This window comes from Polyergus mexicanus, unplaced genomic scaffold (genome assembly GCF_030449975.1).
Source record: "Polyergus mexicanus isolate NDT 795.1 unplaced genomic scaffold, iyPolMexi1.0 SCAF_6, whole genome shotgun sequence".
Classification (NCBI taxonomy): Eukaryota; Metazoa; Arthropoda; class Insecta; order Hymenoptera; family Formicidae; genus Polyergus; species Polyergus mexicanus.
Window position 1 is genome coordinate 6561485 of NW_027223326.1, and position 22071 is coordinate 6583555.

The 22071-nt window shown below is 32.3% G+C and overlaps 1 protein-coding gene across 5 annotated transcripts in view; it reads right to left on the minus strand.

The window, feature by feature from the left end:
- Positions 1-22071, minus strand: part of LOC138934363 (very long chain fatty acid elongase AAEL008004) — a 47513-nt gene that overhangs the window by 8758 nt on the left and 16684 nt on the right. For all 5 annotated transcript variants that reach the window (XM_070298008.1, XM_070298012.1, XM_070298010.1 and 2 more), the window contains exons 2-3: positions 6066-6208; positions 1738-1928 (exon numbers count right to left, since the gene is read on the minus strand). In XM_070298008.1, coding sequence (XP_070154109.1) covers positions 1738-1928; positions 6066-6123 — 249 coding nt within the window. In that variant the 5' untranslated portion in view covers positions 6124-6208. The remainder of the gene's footprint in view (positions 1-1737; positions 1929-6065; positions 6209-22071) is intronic.

Below are 22071 nucleotides of genomic sequence, written 5' to 3' on the forward strand. Positions count from 1 at the left end.
TTCAAAATTCCAGATAAAGAAAATATTTCAAAAATTTTTTTGATGCAACTTTTTAATATCAGCTTTTTTATTGCATGCGTTTCCTAATATTTTTCATTCATACGAAGGAAAAACAGAGAGTCTTTTAAGTTTCAAGTGCTATATTTGTAAATGTACTGAAAAAAATTGAATAACTTTCGTAAGATAAGCATATTTTTCACTTGCGTATAAAATTTTAATTTTTTTATCACTAAAAATTATAATAAAGAGTAAATAATGAATATATAAACAGAGATGTATATTCAATATTTTGTTAAGTATTTGTACATTGAATATTATATATAAACGAATATATATTTATAATATATTTTAAACACACATAATTTACTTGGCTCGCAGACTATTTACAATATAAAAGCAAAATTATCAAAAAAAAAAAAAGATTTTTTAAAGAAATTCCCTGAATCCCAATAAAATTTCATGAGAATTCCCTGATTTTTCCAGGTACAAAAGAAATCCCTGACAATTCCAGGTTTTCCATATTTTTTCCAGATAGTAGACACCCTGATAAAAGCGCGTGAGTTTAATCAAGGAATGCACTAATAACAAATATATTTGTTACAAACAATCAAATTGATCGTCGTGACTGTTAAGGTAGAAAGTTTTCGTTAGACGTCGCTTCGCGTTCCAGTGGCTGCCAGCGGACACGGAAAGATCGCGAAATCATCAGTTAAATAAGCTATATCTTGAGATCATTATCATTCGTTCTCAACCGTGTCGCGACGAGCTTCGATCGTGACTTCGAAACTTGACGATAACTTCGAAAATCCGAAACTGCGCAAAACGCATAATAGTCTAGAAATCTAGAAATTATCATAATTTATTAATGGATAATTGAAAAGTCTTGAATTTTAGAAATAAAATTTTATGAAAGCCGAAATTTTTCCGGATTTTGTGTCGATTCATATATACATGCATACGTACATATACAGAGCGTTCCAGGTCAGGTCAATGAAACTTTAGGGTTTTATAGGGAATTGAATTTGGAATAAAAAAATTCCTATAAACATAGGTCTGGAAACGCTTCATTAAGAAGTTATAACTAATAAATTATTTGTAAGTAATTAATTATGATCAAAATTTAATAAAACATTTTCGTGTTTGCATTTGAAATATTTGCACTACAAATGTAGTGTTTACGCAAAGACCATCAAACGATATGGTTTTCTCAAGTTTCTGCCTTCTTCGTTGTTGAAATTGGTGTAATTTAGTTTGTCATTTGATTATCCATCAGATTTATTTCATTACTTTTTTCAAATGAATGAAGGATTTTGAAAATATTTTTAAAAATCATCAAAAAAAAAAAACGTGATTTTTCCAAGTTTATCAATTATATAACTTTTTAACGAAGTGTTTCTGGATCTATGTTTATAGAAACTTTTTTGTTCCAAATTCAATTATCTATAAGACTCTGCAGTTTCATTGATTTGACCTAAAACATCCTGTATATAGCTTTTAAAAGCATAAAAAGATTCTCTCATTTATTCTGATTATTTCTAAGATTTGGAAAATCTTTAATGTACAACGAAATTTGCATGGCAAAAATACGGAAAGTCGACGAATAGCTGAAATAGAAACAGGAATAATCTCCAACCCTTTACGTCTGCTGAAAATTATTCTTTATATTGAATAAAGTTTCTTGAATCTGTCTGTCTCGTAACAGTTTGTATCGTAAGATAGCAAATATCGAATTCTCACCTCATAAAACAGCCACGCGGAGAAGATCACTTGAAACAGGTTGTAGATTACCAGAGTATTCTTAAGTTGGAAAGGTTTTCGGTTCTCCATAATCTTTGGACCCAATACTTTGACGACGTAGACATAACCGATGCAAATGAACAACGTGGGAAAAGGCGAACTCATCAGCAACCAATCAGTCGTCCTTGTATCTGTAAAAAAAAAAAAAAAAAAAAAAAACATCAAAGCGATTCACGAGAGTGACTTTGAATTTTTTTTCGTTCTCTCCTTAAAATATCTTATATAAAATCATCATATATATATCGAAAAGGAGAATTTTGGTATGGTTCCATCTGCATCAATTGGTATTGAAATTGTCAAAATCAAAATTTATGTTGTTTGGGCGCTTATCTTTTCAAAATAAGTCTACTTGGTTTCATCGTGGCAACAAAGTGAGTGCAACAAATATGCGGATATGGTCGGGAGCGGATAGCCTTCTCTTTCTCTCGCCTGCAACTGGGAGTGATCCAATGACCATGATTTAACGGCGGTAAAAATCCCCGTCTTGCCCTTGAACGCGAACGCGCGAGATTTTATCGCTTCGAAGGACCACTCACAATCAGGTATGCACACGACGTCCTTTGCATGCGATGTCTGGCGCACTTTTTTTCACCATTCTCGTCCTTCGAGGGTTCAATCACTCTCCCTTGCTTTTCCCGTGACGTAGATTGGTACATATTTGCGTCAAATCGCGATTAATTTCTTGAAACTTCTTGCCAAACAACAATCAACGAATTGATGAGCGAAACAATAAAGAACAGTAAATATATTTTATTTATGTAAATATATATAAAAAATCAGAGAGATATTATGCAAATTCGTTTCGGAATAGAGATAAGGTAAATGTCCCAATGGCTGGACACGTTCCAATATCCGAGCACATTAAAAAAAGTATTTACTCTTTATTTGAACAATTATGAATGAAAATAATAATTATTGTAAAAAAAACTCCAACATTTGACGATTCATTGGAAAACAAAAATAAACTTAATTTAAAATTTTTGTATTAAAAGAAATTGATTAAATAAGCATGTGTCTAAGGTTAGGCAAAATGATGGTCGATCAACAAATTCGTTAAGCATCTAATTAAATAGTATGAAAATTGGATATTTGATTATATTTGTGAATAAATAATTGAATATCTAATTTTAAAAATTAATTAGAAACTCTCATTGACGAAATTTATCATAAAAATCACAATTAAAATGATATTTTTGAGCGTCCGGAGACTGATACGTTAAAAATACCAGTGGTCCCGATCGCCAGAATAGTATGTGCAAATAATAATAAAAAAAGATAAGAAGAAAAGAAGAAAACAAAAAAGACTGTAAAAATATTGAAGAAATTGAAGAAAAGAAAACAGAGAAAGCTGAAAATGATACAAATAAAAAAAAAAATATATTTTACGTGAACAGAAAAAATCATTAAAAAAGTGTCAAGGAAAAATAAAATTTTATTTGACTAATTATATTATTATGTATTATTATTCGGTCTGTTATCTGCATATTCACTGTTGTTAAGAAATTTAGCTTGTAAATTAAATGTTCTATTTTATGTTTTCAGGTTATGCAACAAATTATTTTTATAATTTTTGACAAAAATAAAATATCATTAAGTATAAATACCAATCTAAATTAGAATTGTATTTTGTCATTAAATATCTACTTATATCAATATTTCTCGTCAGCATACTAATTTTCTAGTTATGGTCGAACACTGGGACAAGCTATGTCCGGACACTGGGCTATAACCTATTTCAGCTGTCCGGCCACTGGTACATTGACGCGTTCCATTATTTATGTAAATATTTAATTAATAATTGAGATATGTTCAAATAATTTTTCCCTGCTTAAGGGAATCTTAAGCTTTCGATTGAATGCAAATATATATATATATATATCAAAAATCTTTCTAATATTATAAATTGTATTATTTGTGACGACCTACGCTTAAACGTCCGGCCACTGGGACATTTATATGAATAGGAATCATAATTCATTTACATTATGTCGGAAAATCATTTCGACATTTATAAATGAGAAGTTTACATATAAACAAGAAAAATTACTTGTATTATTTACGAATGCAAATATTCTTACGTCAAAAAGACTACATGTGTCCCCGCCACGCGTTAAAGTTGTAAACTTTTTTCAATAAAAAAATAATAGATTATTAACAGCATATCCAAACTTTAGTGTCGAACTTTAATTTGTCATATCTTCTAAACAAATGCTTTCCCTCATTTTTTTTTCTTACGGCGGATTATTCAGAAGAACCTCCCCTACAACATGTTTGAGTAGCGATAAAATCGGTGAGGTGTAACCTTTTACGCATATGTACCAAAATACGTTTGCAGCTATAAAAAAACTCTTCTGCGATAAAACCAACATTATACATACAGACTGAAGAATTTTTCATATTTTACTAATTTTATGCTAATGTCAGAAGCATGTTTCTTTTTTTACATCCGCTGTATCTTACGCACGCAGCTCAAGGTTTCTTGGCGAATTGAAAGGATTTTTACAGATTTACCAATTTCTCCGGAATATATATAATACATATTTATAGAATTATTATACAGAATATAAAACGCTCGCGAGATATCCAGCAAAGTCAAATGTACTATTTATCTTTGAACATCTATTGCATCCAGAGAGGATATCTTCTCGATATATATACCCATACAACACTAAAGCTTGCAACAACATTGCTGCAACATTGCAATATTGCATATTGCAGTATAATGTTGCAGAAATATTGCAAAGGTATTATTTTACAATATAACTTCAGCAATGTTACAGCAACATTACGAAAATATTCCAAAAAAAGTATTCAATAATCGCTAGTTCATTTGTTTACCGCTATGCGGCGCATGTTGCGCTATTTATTCCGCATTTAATTTTTAGTCACGGTGATTATATAAAGTTTACAAAGAGCGGCTAATAAGATTAAATATATAATAATTATTTTTATTAGTTTAAGTTGTATGATATTATCCCAACACGGGGGATTCAGACATTGGACTAAGAATTCTTTTAATAGTTTCCATTCTTATATAAAATCAAAAATTTGATAATAATTTTCTAATATGCAAAAAGATACTTCAAATTTTAATAAATAAATTTTGAGATTCTATAAAGACGAGAGAGATGTGAAAAAACTCATTGTATGCGTAAATCCACCACAATCTTTTTGCATTCGGATATCTGAATATTTCGGATACAAAGAGATTGCAAATTTACACAATTGCAAATTGAGTTTTTTCTTATTTCTCTTAGATACTCTCTGTCACTGAAGGAAGTCGAATGTGTAACCAAAAATTTACATTTTATAATTTCGTTATTATTATAATTCAGAAAATCTATATACACTCTAGATGCTGACTCTTATATTCCTAATTTCTTATTATTTTTTTTTACATGTTAAGAATATTATGTCGATAAATATACATAAAGCATTATTGCAATATATTATATTGCTATGTTGCTGCAATATTATATTGCAATATTTCTGTAGGTGGGCATTTTACTGTTGCTGTAATATCATAACAACGTTGCAGCAACATTTCGCAATGTTTCTGCAATGTTGCAATCTTGCAGAAAAATGTTGTTGCAATGTTGTTGCAATCTTGCAGAAAAATGTTGTTGCAATGTTGTTGCAATCTTGCGTGCTGTATGGGTATATATATAAATATTTATATTATTTCATAAATCATATGAAGAGTAAATATCAAATTTTTAACACAATTTAAATCAATGGACAAAAATTTATGTATTTAGATTTGATTATTGAGATACAGAATTAAAATTATAAAAAATTTGATTACAAAACTGTTTTATATATAATTCAAATACCTGTAAATCTTATAAACAGCCGTACAGAATCAAGAATGAATTGAAGAGACGTAAACGTTTGAATACAATATTAACAAGACATCCGCGGAATTATCTGACAGCTGTTACACGAAATGTAACGATAAACTCAACAATACGATAGTATCTCGCACTATTTGTTGTTGTTTCTCGAACATTAATTATGTAAATTCGAAGGATATAATACGGCGAAGAGGCGTTCATTTATCACGCGGCTTTCGAAATGATTGCGCAATTACGTAATCGTCAATTATAAGATGTCGATGATGTCATCATGCATGGCACGCTTCTAGGCACCATGGAATTGAATTTTTGCTCTGTTTCATTATCATTCAAATCATTTACTAATATGCAAAACGTATGTACTTCTTCTCGACTCCCTCGCATGTTTTTTGTTTACTCCTTTTGTTTACTCACCTGCGTGTTTGTCCAACATATCGTGGAACCGATCTATGTACTGCATTATAATCGACATGTTGCCAGAGAGCTATCCTGAGATCTTCTTTGGACGGAAATCTCCTGGAGCGAAGTCTATTATTCTCGCGGCGATCAGCTCTTTTCTGAAAAACAGAACAACGAATTCTCGAATTATAATAAATTACATATAAATATAATAAAACACATACATAAAAATAAATTTTTTTTTTTAATCGTACAAATATACTCTGTTAATTTTGATTTTGCTTTACTTAAATAAATATATTCTTTGTTTCCAAAAATGTTTTGTTATATGAAATAAATTATTATTCGTATGTAATAAAAATTATAATTTTTGAAATAAAATATTTAAGATTTTAATATAAAAAAATATTTATATGAAGATGAAAAATTATTTATTAAAATCATGAAAACCTGTGTTTTTCAAACAAGCAGCCAAAAATTAAAAAATCTTTTTTTAAATGAAGTAACTTAATATAATAAAGATAATAAAACAAATTTTTTTATTTGCAAATAAAGACATATATTGCTTTTATTTCATATTTTACTAATTCAATTATATTTGCCACCTGATTGAAATAATTAATTTGTTTGCAAGTATATAAATAAATAATTTTTTTAAATTAAAAAAAATTTGTTTTGATTTAGTACATTTTCTTCAGTATAATAATAAAAAACAAGTAGTGTTGTGCAAATTAGAAACTTGCACGTTGCTTCCTCATCATTTTATTTTACAAAGCTTAAGCTGCTTTAAGCATGCGGTTCTTTCAATTTTTGCTTTCTTATAGAGGAAGCTTCGTGAACGAAATAAAAAGATAAAGAAGCAATATGCTATTTTCTAATTTACACACTTTTTTTATTTTTATATAATCGTTATATAGATTATACATGTAAAAAAATTTAATCCGATATCTCAAATTTTCTGAAAGTTACAGCGTTTACAGACATTTCTCAAAAAATTCAAAATTTTATAAAAAATAAATCCTTTCACAGCTATTACTGTCATTATTGTATTAAATATGGTTCAAAAAACATATTTCATTCAAATTATCGCCCTCTCTCTCTCTCTCTCTCTCTCTCTCGACGGTAAACTCGCCCATCTGAGGTGGCCGCTACTCTATTACAGCTACCGTATTCTTCCTTCGCGAAAACGATTACGCGACACGATTGGACACGACGACGTCGCGCAATTCACCGGGTTCGACCATGAAACGACGAGAAATGTGGCCTTGAACCATTATACCGAACATGTTCGTATATATCACGACACAATTGAATTTCAATTCCCTCGCGGCTCCGGGGAGGACGAGTGCTCCTACGAATACATAATGACGCGCTCGCCACTTTGTTGTGCATTTCTCTCTCTCTCTCTCTCTCTCTCTCTCTCTCTCTCTCTCTCTCTCTCTCTTCGCCATTCTGAAATTTACTTATCCTTGCCGATCCTGCAGAGACTGACATCGTCTGTATTTTACGTATATAATATACGTCAAACCAACGACCGAGCAACTAAGCCCGTTGGTTGAGTGCGACAAGAAAATGGCTTGTCAAGTAAAAAATAATATCAATTTTTGCAAATCATTAAAAAAGTAGAAGCTAATAATTTTATTAATGATTGTCGCGTTAACGACCGCGGACAGTTGTTGCATGTGTCCTACTTGTCCAAGGCTATGAATTGTAGCACTTTCACATGTCAGGTTGTTTCTCATCGACATAAAAGAATTAAATAAACCCTTGAATTTTGCAAGATGATAGAAATTGGAAGGAATTAATCTAATTAAAAGAATCGATTTAATTCAAATTAAAATCAATTAGCCAGCTTAGTTTAATCGGTCGGCGCTAATCGATAATAATATACGAACGAAAATCTCGAAGAGTAACCTTACTACGAGATTAAAGATTAAAAACGAGAAACAAATGTACCATAACATTTCACGTATAAGAAAATGAAAAAAAAAATGCTATTCTTCAATTTCTAACGCTTCGGGGCGGAGAACGAAATTAACAGGTTGCCTTAGTAAGCCACATGCTCGTTTGCCACGGTTCGATAACCCGTTGAAATTACGTGAGAAAAATTCACCGAAGAATTCTCGCATAAATAATTCCAAATACATATAGCTATACCGATCTCGTTCCTTTCGCGTTGGACGAATCTCAAAAGGAAAAGGAAACTAAAAGAAAAACCATCCGAGTCTCAAAAACTAAAAATAAATTTCACAAATTTTCACGATGTGTTATTGACAGGGTAACTAATTTTACAGATTTACCGTATCTCGTACGAGATATCTATTACATAGATGTTGCATAGATAATTTCAAGTGCCACTTCCGGCTCCGAATCTCTCGACATCCGTACCGAGAAGAGATATATAATAAATGACTGGCCATAATTAATAGTAATCAATATTTTCTCGCGTCGCCGTCTTACAAGCGTTAAAAAAAAAAATTTTTTTTCGGAAGATTTCGCGTAGAGCCGAAGGGAGAAGAGGATCCAGGCTGAGAACGAATGGAGGTCGATCCGAATCCTCCTGAGCGCGACGATCGTCGTCGCTTTAGGTGTTTTGCCTGCTTGCAAAACGAAAAGCCGAAAACGCGCCGAGCAAGCGAAATATCGCCGGGATTATATTGCGAAAGCTGTATACATTATAACAGAGCCGAGCGTGACAGAAAACGGGTCGGATCGTAATATATATATATATATATATATGCGTATATCTGTTGTGTATGACATTACGCAAGAAATCGGTTGGTCGCACCAGCGTAAGCACGTGTATGTGTATATATATATATCTGTCTCTGTCTACCTGAAACCGTCATCTAATCTAATCAAAGAAAGGGGGAAAGATTGAAAGAGAAGAGGTAGCGAACGAGAACGCGAGCATCTTTTTTGCACACGATTACTTATTACTAATATATATACTTATTACCAGAGATGTAAAAAGAATCGATTTTCTTTTTCAATAGAAAAAAAAAATGGTTAAAGAAGAACGTGTTTCTTTTCCATTATTTTTTTTTAAATGTAATATCATTCTTCTTTATATTTTTTTTAACATAATAAAAGAAACTAAAGTTGTTATATTTTCATTTTTTTTTTTTTTTCGAAAATAATTTTTATGGATTAATGAGACTTTTGCGACAAATTACATCAAACTCGACATGATCCGGATAATCCTCAATTAGATATGTAACAAAAATGTTTATTAATTAAAAATAGTAATTACATAACTGTATAGGCAATTGGAATGCAAACTACATTTAAAATAATAATGTTTAATTCAAATCTATCGTCTAAAGGGTTAAAAATAATGAAAAATTAATTTGCAACAATCAAAATATAAGACATATTTAATAATTAAAAAAGAAATTTTTTTTTTAAGACGGCTTGTTTTTTTTAAATGAAAAAGTTTTTTTTTTTTTTACATTTTGTTTCTTTCTATTTACTTATTACTAAGAGATATCTCGAGTAACGGTTTACGATTTGCGTGGCTCCGGAACCGCAATTCAGCAGCAACGGGAATCTTGTTAATGATTAGTATATACAACCTATATATTTTTCTATTTGAATAAATTTTACACGCGCGGACACACATTCGCATTCTTCCCACATACACTGTAATTTATCTCGGAGTCGCGTTGTCGAGTCGTTATCGGCGCTTGAGAAATTTTTTTTAAACAATTACTTTGCATCAAGTGATCCTATTGATGCAATCTCGTTCTCAATCCCAATGTCGCCTTGATGTTCCCGTATATACAGGGTGTCCCAGAATTAAACTGACAAACTTCAGGTGGTTATATAAAGTATACCAAAACAAGCCAATTTTGTCAATAAATCCGTATCCGCAAACGAAACGTTTTGACATCGGAGACTCAAAAGACTAACAAGGGCAAAAATCTTTGAAAAATATTATTTTTTCAAAATTTCATTAATATTGGATTTTGAAATTTTTTCCAAATTTTATTAATGTAATTTTGAAATTTTTTTCCAAATTTTATTAAATAGAGGCGTTTTTTGTCGTGAAATTTTTGTATAAAACCTTTTTTTTTTTGACATCTCGAATAATTTTTGATTTTATATCGAGAAAAGCAGAAGAAAACCACTCTACATAGGATTGATTTCACCCCTTGGAAGTTTTTGGACCGCGACTGAAAATTTCTAAATTTATTCATTTCCCCCCTCCCCTCCTCTTCCCCCCGCCCCCTACACGTGTGTAAAGTTTTATCAAAAATTAATATTTTCGGGTTCGCGAGATTCCCTTGCTAGTCTTTGATTATCTAGTGCCAAAACGGCTCATTTGCGGACATGAGTTTATTGGCAAAATTGGCTTCTTTTGATATCCTTTATAACCACCTGAAGTTTGTCGATCTAATTCTGGGACACCCTATATAAGGCATCCGCTGGACCGCTTTAATCGATAACCCTCGAGCGTATCCTCGTTGAGACTAGACGGAGGAAAAAAAAAAAAAAAAAGATCCGCGGAAAGAAGACTTCTCTGTGCAAGTCATCTCAAAGCGAGTTTGCGCCGCGAAAATAAATTCGCGAGAGGCCTCGTTCATTTCCCTCGCGTTTCATTTTCGCGATAGAGAACACCGTCGCGCTACAGACAGGTCACAGTATCTTTATTTAGCCTATAAGACGCACCTGTCCGCGTTTATTTATAGCCCAAGATAAAATTGCGAAGCGATGATAACAAAATTTCACGAATCTATATCTATATGTTGTATTTTATATCGTTTATATACTGTTGAAAAGTTTTGCTTCGATTTCACATATACCGCATGTGTTTCGGTCTATGCAAATTTTTGTATTAATTTAACATAACATGGATTGGTTAAATAATGACGCTACGTTAATATTTTAACGCGAATTGAATGCAGACTTAATAGTAATTTGAAAGAAATTTTGCATAAAATCAATATATATTTTTATTGATAAAATTAACATGGAAATATGTTATTGGTCTATAGTCACTCTCACTCCTATTTTAGAATAAAATTAACATTTCTTTTTTCTGTAAATTTTAACAGATAAATCCTGTCGCTAATAATACGGAACATATCTATTGTGCAAAACTAAAAATATGTGCATATTATGTTATACTTTCTTTCAGTTGTTTTAATAACTTAACATTCGAATTCAATTAACACAACAGTGTTAAATCAACATATATGAATGTGTTAAATATTTAATACAAAAATGTTAATCAACACATTTTTTTAACGAGAAAAATATAAATTTTCCAATCGTATAAAAAAAATTTGTCCTCTCATCAATCTTAATTAATATTTTAATAACCGATACATATATATGTGCTACACTATAAATATTTATTTATTTATTTATAAACGGAAAAAGGTCCCTTTAGTATAAAAAGAAAAATGTGATTGTAATTTCAACATCGCCCCCCCCCCCAAAAAAAAACGCAGAGTAAGATGCTGAGAGAAGAATTGAGAAAAGACAGACATAACCAAAAAAAAATAAAAATAAAAGAAATCTACAATAATATAGCACATGTTTAAAAAAAAAAGCTTTCTTTTTTGGCGCAATTACAGAAATCTCTCTCTCTCTCTCTCTCTCTCTCTCTCTCTCCAAATCACCGCGTGCAACGATAGTATTCTTTTATAGAAACGGTGACATCGCGATGCGATGGCGCCTTTATCTATTTGCGCAAATAAACGGCAGGATGCTATCCGCTGGTTGCATAATGATTTTTACGATAATCGCCGTAATGAGTTCGCGTAACACAGCCGCATCGTTCGAAGGGCTAAATCGGGACGTGACACAACGTCGACGAGGACGGTAATGACGACGGCGACGTTAGTAGTAGCTGCGCCCACTGGAACGCGTCCAATCTTGCGAACGCCGATTGTGAAAGTGCCTTTAAAGCCCGAATCGTTGATACACCCCGTGAAAAATCGACAAATGCGCTTCACGAGTTCCAGGGACTCAACCATTATGTTTCGATTTAAGGAGGAACTGGACGGATAAGATCAGTCAAAAATTAATAAATAAGTTGTTAATTATTAACAAGTTATAATAATAAATGCATTTCGAGATTCATAAATTTCATCGCGCGCACGCACACACAAAGCATTTTTAACCTTTTAAAATATAAAGTTAATTATTAACTTGCGAGTTAAAGTAAAGATTTGTCCTGTAGAATTAAAATTTTTCTTTTTATAAATTTTTGTGTCGTACAGTTAAAATCGTCGTACAATCATTATATAAATATGTTGGTTTCGATATAAGATAATATTTACAATTTTGAGACTATTTATTTATTTACGATTTTTAGACTATTTTCTACAAAGACAAATCTTTACTTTAACTAAAAAATTAATTATTAATTTTATATTTTAAAGAATTAAAACTATTTTGTGTGCGCAATGTCAAATTCATGAATCTCGAAATGTATCGGATTTATTAACTTTTTAAGTAGCTGATTTGTACAATTACTCCTTAATTTGTTCGAAAACAAAAAGGAACCTCTTTACTCCTCCCATTAAAAACTTTCGAATCAAGAAACATGGATGGTACCAATGAAAAAGTGGCCGTGATCGCAAAACTTGTATCTTCTTTTCTCCCACAAATTTCATGCTTAGACGTAAAAAAAAAAAAAACGACATTTCGTTCAGACATGGAAAATGATCGTAATTGTGAAAAAAAAATATCCGAAGAAAAAAATCGATTTAAAAACTCCGTACATATCACATATCCGTATATTTCTCGTTTCGTACTTGTACTCTAGAGCGATCGTGCTTTACGTTAGACGAAAATAATATTCTCGTCATGCCCGCGCGATTTGTCAAAGTTAGACGCACGCGGCACCGCTTCATGCCGCATGACAGGCCGAAAGTGCAAGTATAACTATTATATACGACGCAATCAGCCGGTGCACTTAAGTAATAGTAACTCGCGTGCTTGAATAACGGAACGAAGAAAGACGGCAAATACGCAAAGGGAGAGGGGGAGGGAGGGAGAGAGAGAGAGGGAGAAGAAAAAAGAACAGAAAGAGAGAGAGAGAGAGAGAGAGAGAGAATGGAGAAAGGTCTATCGCGGACCCGGCATGCCGTCGTCGTTGACACTTCGAGAAATTGCGGTCGCGTGCTGTCACTGTCCAGCGCGCCGGAGAAAAGTGCCTGCTCCACGACGACTGTTGCGGATTACGGGGCTTCGATATAATGAATCTCGCAGTTGGCTCTCGACGAAGTATAAAATTATGAAATTCGATTATGCAGCATCTTCCACGGCGGATACTGCTCAATCTAAGTATTTTATATATGTAGATGTATCCCACATACAGCACAGAACATTGCAGCAACATTACAGCAATATTGCAACATTGTAGCAAAAATTGCGGCAATGTTGCAATGTTACTGCAATATTACTGTAATATTCTGTGCTGTATGGGATAATACATAAATCGTATTTGAAAAAGTGTTTTATAGACATATGCAAAGCTATATATATTATATATATATATATATATATATATATATATATATATATATATATATATATATACAGAGGATAAGTTAATTTTTTTTTTTTTAGCTAAGTTAAGTTTAAAGTTAATGGCCCAAAAATTAACTAAGTTTACGTTAAAAGTTACTTAAACAAAAATTAACTCGGTTAAAGTTAAGGTAAATATGCATAAAAGGTTACACCTCATCAATTTTATCGCCACTTGGATATGTTGTAGGGGAGGTTCTTCTGAGTAATTCCCCGCAAGATAAATGTGGGGGAAAGCATTCATTTAGAAGATATAATAAATTGAAATTTCACAATTTTAATGCTTCCTTTGAAGTATTATAAGATAAAATTAGGAATAGTGATATCTGTGTATATTGTATTTCTTGCAGAGAATGTAAGAAATGTTTTTGTTTACATTTACGAGATAGTTATGTGGAGACCTCCCGTAGGTGGGGGGGGGGGGAGGGGGCGGAACCCACTACATCCACGCATATACTTTCCCATCCACAGAACAATTGTAGGGTGGACCTCGTTTCGCGTTGTAAAGTATATGCGTGGACACAGTGAGTTCCGCCCCCCCCCCTCCCCCGTTACAGGATGGGGGCTCCACTTTCAGAAGATATAACCTAACCCACACACAAACCTATTTCCGATTTAGAATTAGAATTTGATTTGGGTTAGGTTATTTTACAACGCGAAGCAACGTTCCACATAGATTAGGTTAGGTACAATTTTCCACGCAAAGCGAAAACATTTATAATCGTGTACCTATCCCGTAAATGTAAACAAATACTTTTTCCATATCTACACCCTACAACAAATACAACGTACACAAACTTGTACACGTTTCCTAATATTATTTTATAATACTCGAGAAAAAGCATTAAAACTGTGAAACTTTAATTTTTCATATCTTCTGAAAACGAATGCTTTTTCCCCCAATTTTTTCTTGCGGCCAATTAATCAGAAGAACCTCCCCTACAACATATTTCCCATACAGCACAGAAAACATTGCAATTACATTGCAGTAATATTGCAATAATATATACAATCTTGCAAGTTGCAATGTAATATTGTTGAGACATTATTGGAACATATAATTGTAATATTTTATGAGAATGTTAGAGCAACATTTCAAAAACATTACAAAAAACAGCTTTCGGTAATCGCTAGTTCGTTTGTTTACCGCTATGCGGCGCGCGTTGCGTTATCTATGCCGCATTTAAGTTTCAGTCACGATGATTACATAAAGCTTGCAAATAGCGCCTAATAAGATTAAAGATATAACCATTTTTATCAGTTTAATTTATCCGATACAATCCCAACACAGGGAATTCAGATATTGAACCGATTGTGCAGTAATCGGATACATAAATATCCAAAAAAGTTAAAATTATTCGTTAATTGTCTGCTTAAGATAAAATAGAGTCTAATATCTATATAAGTAAAATTTTAACTTTTATGTATGAAATTATTTAATCATTACTATTTTCTTAAACTTGTAAATTATTTATAAAATAGCGATGTTAACTATTGTAGATAACAGGAAATTGTTATATAGTTTCCATTCCTATATAAAACCAAAAATTTGATAATAATTTTTTAATATGCACGATATTTCAGATTTTAATAAATAAACTTCGAGAATATATAAAGACATCCAAGAGAGAAAAAACTCGTAATTGCGTAAATTCACAATCTTTTTTTCTTATTTCTCTTGGATGTTTTTATATAATTTCAAAGTTTACCTATCAAATTTAAAGCGTTCTGCATATTTGTAGCAACGCATTTCAATATTACAAATACATTGCACCGTAACGTTACTGTAATATTACATTGTAATATTTCTAAGGGCGTACATTTCAACGTTGCCGCAGACTTGCAGTAACATTGCAGAAACATTTCGCAATTTCCATGCAATATTACAATGTTTCAATGCAAGGTCTATGCAACGTTTCTGCAATCTTTCGGTGCTGTATGGGTTAAGTGGCGATAAAATCGGTGAGATGTAACCTTTTATACATATTTGCCAAAGTTAAGTTAAAAAATTATCAACTCGTTGAAGTTAAAGGTTAATTTTCTATCCAACAGCGAAACGACATATCCGATAAATTTGTTGTACGACAAATGAAATATTTGCATTACAATCAACCATTTTCATATTATTTTAATATTGATAAATTATTTTAACTCGTATAAAAAAAGTTAATAAGTTAACGTTAATGCATTTAAAAATAACAAGTTTAAATTAAAAGTTAACATGTTAAAATTAAGTAAGTTAAATTAAAAGTTATTAACTTTTCAACTTTTTAACTTAACTTTTCACTGTTTAACTAGTTACTATCCAACCCTGTATATATGCTTGTATTATAAATTCACGCGTGTTTTCCGAATAATCTGAATATATTTAAAACAGTATATGTATGCAGACTTACAGTCGATAAAATAAAATTAAATAATAATTGCTAATAATTAAATAATAATTGCTGCGTAAATCACTGCTCGCAAATATCATTAACGTGTTTTTCTATATCTATCCAATTGCAGATAAACAACATTGCCTTGGAATTAAAAACAGGTGATTTGTATAATTGCAAAGATTTGCCGATATGCAAATCACGAGATGATGTATTTAATATGCATGTTATCGTTTTACACACCAAAATTCTACTCAATTCACGCAATTAACATAAAAAAATAGAAAAAAATAATATGTGAGAAAAAGAGCCTGTTATGCAACTGATAGTTGTTAAGTCGTCTCGTTGCTTAAGAATCCACGAACGATAGAAAATGCAAACGCAAATCTCGCGAATTCTCGCATTACAATGCAATTGCATAACGGTTGGGAAGAATGAAGAGATCGCGGCAGCAGATGAAAAAAAAATGAAGAAAAAAGCGAATATATGAGGCGCAGCAAACCGATAGTATGCAGCATAATCTATTTCCGGTAAAGAGAAGGCAAAGTTGGAGAGATTACAAACGCGAGCGAGCATGGTGACGCGGCTTTATCGCGATCCCACTATCGTGCGGTTACGTCTTCGACAACAATGTGTTCCTCGTTTAGACAGGGTGTAAACATCGAATACTTTCTCTTAACTGCGAACGCCGGAGCCTGAAATGAGAGAGGAACGTCGTTCTTCTCCGCGATTCTCGAGACATTGACGCGATCTCGAAAAATGAACGATCGAAAATTGAAAACCTCAACCTATAAGCGAATATTTTCAATGTTTATTCTTCGCTTAATTTCGCAAAAATTCCAAGAAATTATTTTATCACCGAAATATACACTGTTGGAGGATTTGTGTTTTTCTGTTCAAAAATATACCGGTTAATATTTTTGTTGTTAAACATTTAACGCGTTCATGTGTGTTAATTCAATATGTATTGCTGTTGCGTTAATTGAACACAAATGTTAAATTATTAATAATTGTGTTTTAATAATTTAATATTTGAGTATGATTGCCGCGTGCATGATCTTTTTTGTTATTATGAGAAATCGTCGAGATTGCATGTATCTATAGATATGAGTAGCGTTTCGGCAAGGCGTTTCTTCTTTTCTCATTTTGATCGACGTATCTCATTGTTGAATTATCGCAGCATGTAATAAAACTACATGAAGCTATCGAAAAAAAATCGAGACCGCTATCACCTCGATTGATTATTATGATTGTACCAACAAATGATGAAAAAAACAAATATTGACAAAAGAGTTAAAAAGGTGCTTTAAAAGAATCGCACGCATACTTTGTAAACTGTACATTGGAAAATTTAAAAAAAATGAAAGGGATATATGTGATAAGGGAAGAAAATATCACACGATCGTGTTGATAAATAATCCCGAATATTAATTATTATGATTGCCCATCACGGCAAAACAAAAATATTGACAAAACAGTTTAAAAGATGTTTTAGAAAAATCGCACGCATACTTTGTAAACTGTACATTGGAAAATTTAAAAAAAATAAAAGGGATATATGTGATAAGAGAAGAAAATATCACACGATCGTGTTGATAAATAATCCCGAATATTAATTATTATGATTGCCTATCACGGCAAAACAAAAATATTGACAAAAGAGTTGCTTAAAAGATGCTTTAGAAAAATCGCAGGCATATTTTGTAAATTGTCGAGAAACAAAAGAATGATAAAGAGAGGAATGTACGTGACGATAACGAAAGAAAGTATCACACGATACTTTGTGTTGATAAATCATCCCGTATATTGATTGTTATGATTGTCGATCGCGGCGGAAAAAAACAAATATTGACAAAAGAATTTAAATTTGAGAATTTAGAGTTTGAATTGGAGAATTTAAAAATTAACTGAACTTGCCTTAATCAAACTTTCTCTTACGGTTTTCCTTTCTTGATCTTTGTTTATGAACATTATCGTATCGACCGGTCAGCATTGATCATGTTCACATCATCCTGTCATTGGGCGCGTTCAGGAAACACAACTGTTGAGCATCGTCTTGTCAATACTCGACGTTGATTTGTTGATTCTAGAAGTAAGAACCAATCACGTTCGATTGCTACTCAACGGTTGTGTCTCCTGAACGCACCCATTATATTGGGTACGTTCAGGAAGCATAACCGTTGAGTATATAATAATCGAACGTGATTGGTTCTTACTTCTAGAACGAACAAATCAATTGTTAACAAGACAATATGCGACAGTTGTGTCTCCTGAACGCATCCGTAATATTGTAAACGTGTAAACCATCGACGATATACATGCGACGATAGCTTTTAGATGTTGTCTACTATTTTGTACAGACTCTACGCGGGTTCTAGTGAGTCCTCGTTTCTGATTATCGATTTTAATTTAAAATTTGACCGCAACAATAAATATTGTGTATGCCAAGTTTTAAAATTCCAATGTATTTTTAATACACATTTATTATTAAAATTCAACAATAAATTAGCTTTTTTATTTCCAAATTTTCTCACTTAATCGATAAAAGACCTAAAAAGTGGCCTTATGTGAAAAATCATATACTTTGCATATAAACTGTACATGTTGAGAAATAAGACGATGATAAGTGAGAAAAATATACGTGACGATAGCGAAAGAAAGTATATCGTTATCACGATATACGCGATCACGTGACAATAGAGTAATTAAAATTCTTTTTTCGCCCAAGATTACGCAAATATAAAAACATTAATAGTACGCCGTGAATGAATGTGAGTAGGATCACAATTGGCAAACTTTAATCGAAACAGATTTCTCAATCGCAACGTCAACTATTAGCGTCCCCCGCTAAAGGCAACATACGATTCTCAAGGACTCAAAGGTTGGATTGTCTTTCGACGCTCGGGGTCACGCATGTCTTCGATTTGGGGAGGGGTGGAGGGGTGGGGAGGGGGAAGAGAGAGAGAGGAGCTGTTAATTGTATAAATCTTGGATGCTCAATGTCAATCGGCCAAAATTTTATATGTAATTCAATTGTGGCTATTAACGTAATAGTTGAAAGAATAGAGAAAACTATTCCTATTTCTTTGAAGAAGTATAATATTAAAAACAGTCAAATACCCGTATTCATAATCCGTCTTTGAGGAATAAGGATTCCTTGTTCCTCGTTCCACGTTTCATAAACTTTCCTTGACCGAACAAGGAATCTTATTGGCTCCCTTATCTCAAGGAAGGTCACGAGCTTCCTCGAAGAGTGGATGCGACCTTTTTAGCAGACGATACGCAAAATATAACCAAATATAACCTCCAAAAGTTAGTTTCGTTACATTTCAATCTGTGGTTTTGTGGTTATTTGTTGTCGCGCTCTCAAACTGAAAGTGTATAAAGGAAAAAGGGATAATGGACAATGAATTTTTAAATGATTCTGATGATGGATTTGAAGACGAAAATCCAGAGAATCAGATTCTGTGGCGGATTCCGAAAAGATACATTCGCGATTGGGAAAATCCCGTGGAATTTTTTGAAGATACGAAAAAGTTTTCATATGTATTATATGAAATTAGTTGCAGGCAGCATAAAACGGTGCTGCCTCCAGTCGGTCACTAAAAATCCCTAAAATATTCCTTTCTTCTGAAAGGGAGACTCGAGATCCATCTATGAAACAAGGTGGTCTTGCAGATTCAAGGAATCCTTCATGGAGGCTTCCTCCGTCCTTAAAATAAGGAAGGACTATGAATACGGGTAAAAGTCTCATATACTGAAAAATATTAAGCTGAAAATTAAAATATATTCTGTTCACATAAGATACTCGCGTAACATATTATAAAAATTCTCTCGTAACACGATTCATTCGTAAAAAATCAAATATTCGCGACTACAAACATATTTTTTACAATATATTTCAAATACTTTATTATATTAACATATAAAATTTGCATAAATGTCACTTTATTTAGAAATTTTTCATGATAATATAATGCAATACATTTAACACTATATATATATAATAAAGTGAGTGTGCAAAGCTGTAGGTAATGAATTAATGTGACAGCTTAATCAATATTTCGATAATTTCATGTGACGATAAAGTACTACCTATTGTACTCAACCGGGTAAGAAGTATACGAGTGTGACGTAAATTTAATGCATGACGACCTCGAACAACCTCAGTTATGCATGGAAAGTACTTGTTGCGACTCGTGATTTATGTTAAACGCCAGTCAACCACATCTATAATTTATTTTTACCCAATATACTTTTCGCGAACGCGAAAACCTTCTTCTTTCCTCTCTCTTTTTATCAATTTAAGTTTCGAGCAATTTAAAAAAAAAAAAATATATATATATATATATATATATATATATATATATATATATAATAATCTGCGTTCTTTATATTTTCTAAATTTAATTTTAATTTTGACTTCTATAATTCAGATTTTGTTAATTTATATATAGTGCTTTAGTTCCTTAATTTATTAAATATGTCGCGTGGTTCTTTTATTTTTTAAATCTGATTATATGTTACTGACACCCGTTAATTTCAGCTCCTTTTGCTCCTTCTAATCTTTGTTTACTATCTTTTTGGAGCTTTTCTATTATACGTAAAAAAAAAAAAGATTGCTGGAATAAAATAAAAGAAAACATTTATTATTGTCCCATAAAAACTCGAAAAAAGATAGCAGATATTATGTAAATTTAATTACAATCATTCCAGAGATAAGTGTAGAATATATACCTACATATAATAGCGAATTTTATACATATAAGTAAATGCGCGATGTAAAAAATAGTTAAAGATGAAGAGAGGCTCGTCGTAATATTCTACATAGTATTGGAAAGGATTGTCTCTCCAATCGCAGAGGATATAATCGGAATCGAAAAAAAATATCAAGACAACCGGATTCACCAGACCAGTTTGCGAAGATCTAGGTGTGGTATATCGACAACGGAATATGAAATGACGTAGACGGATGGATCTCATCATTCGTTAAGAAGGTGAACATTGTACCTCTCTCGATTTTATATACATTTCTCAAATATTTATCTTCTCCGCTCGTATTGATGTAAGTAAATATGAGGTAAATATATGCTGCGAATTACGCAATGTACCTTCGATATTATATGATTATTCTCCGTTTGCCTCCACAGCCTCTGTCACAAACATGATCGAGAGACGACGTCCAATCGTTCCGAACGTATATGGACGCCTCTATTTTAGCTCTGTCACTTTTTGATAATCGCTTTATCTGAAATTAAGCGGCTACTACTACGATTACTGTCCTCGGATGTGCAGTCACAATGCGGATATATGGATTAACGTACGTGTAACATAAAGCTGCACGTGCATGTGTATGATAACGAGGACGAGACAAGGTCGCCGGCGATTTGTGAGGAAACGCGTATTCATGACTCCTCCGCGAAGCCACGATTTGATGATTCATCGAGAGAGATAATCATCGTTGATTTCGGCAATAATTTTGGCGATAACAAAAAAAAAAATAGAAAAAAACGTGACTTAAAGGCTGTTTATTCTGCGGATAGGTATTTGCGGCTGCTTTTCGAGGAGAGCATTACAGACATTCGTGATGAAATGACGTTCTAATGATCTGAGGAGAAGTGGCCTTTGCCATTTCTTCTAAAGTTGCACAACAAAATTGCAGTCGCGTACCTCTGATCCCAAAGAAGAGAGACGCTACGAAATATCATCGCCAAGTTGTGAGAATGATTATTGGAATGAAAAAAAAAGTAATCGTTAATCTTTGGAGGGGAGGGATAAAAGCTTCACTGTAAAAAGATTGCCTAAGAATTCGGACATATTTTTTTGTTTTGAGTTTTCAGATCTTTTCTGGGTGTCCGGAAAAAAATTTCAGACAATCTGTCTTAAATTCTCTGCTGTTTTTCTGAAAGTTCAAAGGAATTTGTTTAAAAATTGAAGGGTATCTGAAAATCCAGACGGTGCGTTTACAAACACTTCGTTTGAAGTTCAATTTTTCAGTCAATTTTTTTTATGTCATGATTTGAATATTCAATCAGTGATAAATTTTACATATTGAGTGTTTAATTACGGAAACATCGCGATCTAAACTTGGACATAATTAA